This window comes from Eublepharis macularius, chromosome 7, assembly GCF_028583425.1.
Source record: "Eublepharis macularius isolate TG4126 chromosome 7, MPM_Emac_v1.0, whole genome shotgun sequence".
Taxonomy (NCBI): domain Eukaryota; kingdom Metazoa; phylum Chordata; class Lepidosauria; order Squamata; family Eublepharidae; genus Eublepharis; species Eublepharis macularius.
Window position 1 is genome coordinate 47,208,257 of NC_072796.1, and position 5,948 is coordinate 47,214,204.

At 48.6% G+C, this 5,948-nt stretch overlaps 1 protein-coding gene across 1 annotated transcript; it reads left to right on the forward strand.

The window, feature by feature from the left end:
- The first annotated feature begins 1,032 nt into the window (after positions 1–1,032).
- On the forward strand, positions 1,033–5,414 carry SOX4 (SRY-box transcription factor 4). Its single transcript, XM_054985675.1, has one exon. It carries the CDS (start codon positions 1,810–1,812, stop codon positions 3,055–3,057), a length of 1,248 nt encoding a protein of 415 aa, XP_054841650.1. The 5' UTR covers positions 1,033–1,809; the 3' UTR covers positions 3,058–5,414.
- The last annotated feature ends 534 nt before the right edge of the window (positions 5,415–5,948 follow it).

Below are 5,948 nucleotides of genomic sequence, written 5' to 3' on the forward strand. Positions count from 1 at the left end.
TCTGTATCTGACTCCCTGCTCAGATCTTGCCATTCTGTTGATCAGAGCTTGTCATCTGAGAGTCTTTCTGCATCTCTAGGAGAGACTGAAAGGGGGAGGGGGGACAGGAAGAAGCTCTGACACAATGCTGCATGTAAATCACTCCAAGTTACAAGAAATCCTGTGACAGATGTGGATTCCCATCCTCCTCCTAAACCCCTCCTGCACGGAATGGTGTAGCTGAGCTGACTAGCAGTCTAGATGTATTTTTTAAAAAAATCTCCTTTGCACTCACTTCTCAAACAAGTAAATAGAAACTACTCTACCATGTAAAAATTGATGCTGTCACACCTCTCTGTGTGGATTTTGTTTACACACATTAACTATGTAAGTGAGATCTAATAAACAGGAAAAATGCTTACCCTGGTCCTATTGTATCAGATTGGGGAAGGTGCTGTGTAATGCCCTAGCAGTTAAGAGAGAAGATGATGCCAATTTTTGCGTGTATTTGCGCTGTTGCTTTATCGGTCCATAAAATGTACTGTTTATTCCCCCGCCGCTTGAAGCGCTCACTAATAGTCACTCTTCATTTCCTGCAGAAGCCAAAGCTTCTAGTGCAGCGTTTGTTTTCTCTTCATCCCCCTTTTCTCTAACGTGACGGGCAGAGCTCCTTCTCTCCCCACCCCCTTACTGTAGTATCACACGCACGCACGCTTCCTCGCGCGCGCGTGCACACACGCTTACACACATACATGGAGAAGTAGGAGGAGAAATGCAAATAACAAGAAGAAAAAAAGGCTCAGAAATCTCAGCTGCACTTCTGGCCCTTTTAAAAAGTTTGCTGTGTAAATTGGAATGAGGTCAGATTTGGAGCTTCTCATTGCACGCGGTGATTATTATTGCATTGGATTCCAAGCCAATAGGAGCCTAGGGGGTGGGGTTTGGCACGACGAAGCGTTGGATACAGCCCGTGATTGGCTGGAAAAATGACTGTGAAAGGATAAAGAGGCGTGGGGCGGAATTGGGGTCCGCTCAAAGCTGCAGCAAGAGAAAGTGTGGAAGAGGGGGGAGAGAGTTCAATTGCATAGCCCCGTTTTGTATATGTCTCTTACCTCTCTTTGGGGCTCTGCATCCAAAGGAAGGGGAGACGGGACTAAATATATTGATTGCACCAGTCACTGCTCTTCCCACCAGGAAGACACATTTATTAAGACTACTTGGTTGCGTGAGTGGGGCTTTTTTCCCCCCTTTAATCTTTTGCAACCACTGAAAAGCAACCGAACAAACTCTTGATTCATTTACCACAAATCCTGCAAGATATTTTTTTTTAATTTGGTGGGATTTTTGTTTTGCGGGAGGTAGGAATTTTTATTCCTGTTCTTTTGCTTTGCGCCTTTCAGAGAAACGCGAGTTTTAGCAGTGGGCGTGCTGCTTTTGCTGAAACACCTCGAGCACAGAGACAGTGAAAAAAAAAAAAAGCACTTGTGAACTCCGGGGTGGGGAAGAAGAGGTGGAAAAGAGAGAAAGAGAACTCGGATTGGCGGTTGATTAAACAAAAAAAAAAAAAGGAAAACTGTTTCCACTTTGAGCCGGGCTCCTGCAGTTAGATTCCCAGTGCAAAGTTGGGAGAAAGGCGTGCAATCGAGTGCCGGAGAGACAAAAGCTGTGTGGAGCTACAACTACTTTCCAGAGACGACCGTGCTTTAGGAGCGGAGCGTCTGCAACGGCGGCCGAGGAACTGGGAAAGTTGAGCGTCTTGTTCCAACCTGGTGCCAAGCTGAGCCCCGCCGACCTCCCCACAGCCGCCGCCGCCGCGTGCGAGCCCCAGAGATGGTGCAGCAGACGAACAACGCGGAGAACACGGAAGCGCTACTGGCCGGCGAGAGCTCGGACTCGGGCGCCGGCGTCGAGCTGGGCATCGCCTCCTCTCCCACGCCGGGCTCGACCGCTTCGACCGGGGGCAAAGCGGACGACCCGAGTTGGTGCAAGACGCCCAGCGGGCACATCAAGCGCCCCATGAACGCCTTCATGGTGTGGTCGCAGATCGAGCGGCGGAAGATCATGGAGCAGTCGCCAGACATGCACAACGCCGAGATCTCCAAGCGGCTGGGCAAGCGCTGGAAGCTGCTCAAGGACAGTGACAAGATCCCCTTCATCCGGGAGGCGGAGCGGCTGCGCCTGAAGCACATGGCCGACTACCCCGACTACAAGTACCGGCCCAGGAAGAAGGTGAAGTCGGGCGCCAGCTCTGGCAAGCCCGGCGAGAAGAGCGGCGGGGGCACCGGCGGCGGCAGCGCCGCCTCCGCCGCTCCCAACTCTTCCAAAGTCGCCCTGAAGAAGGGCAGCGGCGCCGCCAAGCTCTCCCCCGGCACCGCCGCCAAGCCGCATCCCAAGCTGAGCCTGAGCGGCGCCGCTGGCGGCAAATCCTCGCCCCCGTTCCCGCCGTCGGAGCAGCCGGCCGCCCTCCTGCCGCCCGAGCACCACTCTCTGTACAAACCCCGCGCCGCCTCGCCGGGCTCCTCCTCGCCCTCGGGCGGCAAACACCTCCCCGAGAAGAAGGCCAAGCGCCTCTACCTCTTCTCCCACGCCTCGCCCGGCGGCGCCGTGCCCGCTAGCCCCACGCTCAGCGCCTCCACCGAGGCCAGCGACCCGCTCAGCCTCTACGACGAGGCGGGGGCCGGCCAGCACGACGGCCTCGGAGGCGGGGAGCCCGTCGTTTCCCCCGCCGGCGCCTGCTCCCCGTCGGATCACCGCAGCTACACCAGCCTGAGGGCGCCCTCGCCGGCGCCGTCCACCTCGCGCTCCTCGTCCTCCTCGTCGGGCTCTTCCTGCGCTTCCTCCTCTTCAGACGACGAGTTCGAAGACGACCTCTTGGACCTCAACCCCAGCCCGGGCTTCGACGGCATGGCCCTGGGCAGCCTCGGCTCCTCCGCGCTCGACAGGGACCTGGATTTTAGCTTGGAGCCCGGCTCGGGCTCGCACTTTGAGTTCCCGGACTATTGCACCCCGGAGGTAAGTGAGATGATCTCGGGGGACTGGCTCGAGTCCAGCATTTCCAACCTGGTCTTCACGTACTGAGGGGACCGAGGGACGGGGGGCAAGAAGCAAAAAAGAGGAAAAAAATTCAAAGGGGGGCGAGAGAAGACCCCGCGCGCGCCACAGACTGAGGAGGGAAAATGCCGCCCACCGGTTCTCTTTCTGGTTCCTTCATGAAATGGACTTTGTTGGGGGGGGGTGTCGTTTGTTTCTCCCCCCCCATGGTAAAAGGGATCAACTTTTTTATATATAGAAACCACAGAAGTGCATCGCTTTCTTCTTGTCAACCCAGATCCCCACCCCCACCCGTTTTTTCCACGCTCCAACGGCCGAAGAAATGAGTTCACATTTCAGAGACTTGCGCGAACACCTCGGAAGGTTTCTGGCTCTCACCGGTTGTTCTTGGAAAGGGGGAGGGAAGATTGTGCTGTGTGATTTTGCTGGATATATTTGGCGGGTGGGGGGGTTGGGGGGCTTATGTCCGAAACAAATCGGCAGTTCTTGCAATAGGGAAAAGGAGGGGCCCTTGCTCCAGCCTCTGCCCCCCCCCATTAACAGGAGATGTGGGGTAAGAGAGAGGCCCCCAAGAACTGGACTGAGGTCCTATGTAAGATTTGGAAGAATATAAAAGAGGGAGGTGTTAAAAGGAACTGGAAGCTGGCTAAGAGAAGATAATAATAAAACTGAGAAGGATTTGCACGTATAAAAGGGCGAAGGTGGCCGCGATTTTCTGAGTCACCTTATATTATATACAGATAAGTCAGTTATGTGTGGAATTTCAACAACACTGAACTTTTTTTAATTAAAAAAAATGGAGTCCGGTATAGAACATACCAAGTTTCTGTAATGATGTGGTACAGGGGAAATAAGAGGGCAATTGCTCCTTTTTTTGCGAAAAATGTGTTTTTCTTCTTTCTCAGAATCGTGATGGTGTTGGATTATTTCACTGGTGGGGTTTAATATAGCATGTTATCCTGTCTATCTTTCTGAGATTTCTGTAAGACTGTTGAACAGTTTAAAAGAATAGTGTTAGAATAATATAAAAAGCAGATAGATGGCGCTATGTTTGATTCCTACAAAAATATCACCAGCTTTTTTCATTCTTAACTCTTTAAAGGATTCAAACGCAACTCAAATCTGTGCTGGACTTTAAAAAAATTCAGGACCAAATTTTTCCTCAGTGTCTGTGTGTGTGCGTGCGCGTGTGTTCCTTTATAGCTGCAAATGAAGACTTTTCTTTTCACCCTCATGATCCATCCTTGAAAAGTCCCCCCCCCCTGTAAATGTAATTGGATGCCATTTTATAAGTGAAGTATTTATACTGGCCAAACATTTTTTACTTGTATTACTTTGTCCTCTTTTGGTAGTTCTGTTGTTACCCACACCATTTTTATGTCACCTTCGCTGAAGGGCTAGAGTTTTAACTTTTAATTTTTTATATTTAAATGTAGACTTTTGACACTTTTAAAAACAAGAGAAGAGAGATGAAAACGTTTGATTATTTTCTCAGTGTATTTTTGTAAAAAATATATAAAGGGGTGTAAATTGCTGTTTTGGATTTCCTGATTACACAGGGCTGCTGGTTAATATCTCTCACACACACAAAATCAGCCCCTATATTCATCATGTTTACACTCCAATCTGCAGGCTTCTTAAAGAGACAGCATCCCTTGTAATTCACTATTCAACTCTCCTTATGAGTTGAGAGGGAGGGGCTGAACTAATTTCCTGTAGGGCTAATTTCTAACAAACAAAACCCCTCTCAGAGTCAATAGTATGTTGTACAGAAACAACTGGATCATTTTCAGAAAAAGGGATCCTGTAGCTTTAAATTGTAAACCACATCTTTTGCACTTTTTTATAAGCGAAAAAAACCCGTGCCGTTTAAACCACTGGATCTATCTAAATGCCGATTTGAGTTCGCGACACTATGTACTGCGTTTTTCATTCTTGTATTTGACTATTTAATCCTTTCTACTTGTCGCTAAATATAATTGTTTTAGTCTCTTATGGCATGATGATAGCATATGTATTCAGGTTTATAGCTGTTGTGTTTAAAATGAGAAAAAGTGAAAACATCTTTGTACATTTAAGTCTGTATTATAATAAGCAAAAAAGATTGTGTGTTTATGTATGTTAATATAACATGACAGGCACTAGGACATCTGCCTAATGAGGAGGTTCCGTTAAGGGTTTTTAACTTTTTTTTTGTCATCCATCCTGTGCAATATGCTGTGTGGAATATCTTTGTCTAACAATCTGCCCATAATACAACCTGGGGGTGGGGGGAGGGGAAGCTGGCTAATTTTGCCAAGTTCACTGCCTGTCAGATTGTCAATATACTTTCTGTAAATAACCTTTTTTTTTCCTGAAGGAAATAAAATCAGCTGGAACTGAACCCTAAAACTCTGCTGTTCTTGTTGTCATTGTTCCAGAGCTCCCCCTTTGTGGTTATTCTTTGTTCTTGCACACCCTACATGAAAAATAGGTCTTAAAATAAATGTTCGTGAAATGTAAAACTGCTGTGTCTCATCCCATCCTCCCCCCACTGGAAAGATTCCACAGGCCAAAGCCTCTAACTCCTTTTACATCTTTAATTGTGTGCTGCTGCATGCATGCTTTCTTGGAATTTTTATGCATTTAGCAAAGGCCAATGGCATTTTTGGTGGAAGAATATGAGATGTGGCAGGAGAGGTTTTTAGGCGATTGGGATACCTACACTCAGTTAACTGAGTTGAAGGCCATTGGAAATGAAATGCAGCTGCAAGGAATGTGGCTGAGGGCCCCCATCAACCATCTGTCGTCATCGCTTGACCCTGCAATGTGAAAATCCTGCCTAACCCCTTTCAGTAGCTGCCAGCCAGGAATTCTCATTGGCTTGATTGTCCATCGGCACTGAAGCTGGAGGAGGCATAATTCTTAGTGATTCACAG

Coding starts and splice junctions, on each gene's coding strand:
- SOX4 (XM_054985675.1), top strand. CDS start 1,810: ATGGTGCAGCAGACGAACAACGCGGAGAACACGGAAGCGCTACTGGCC.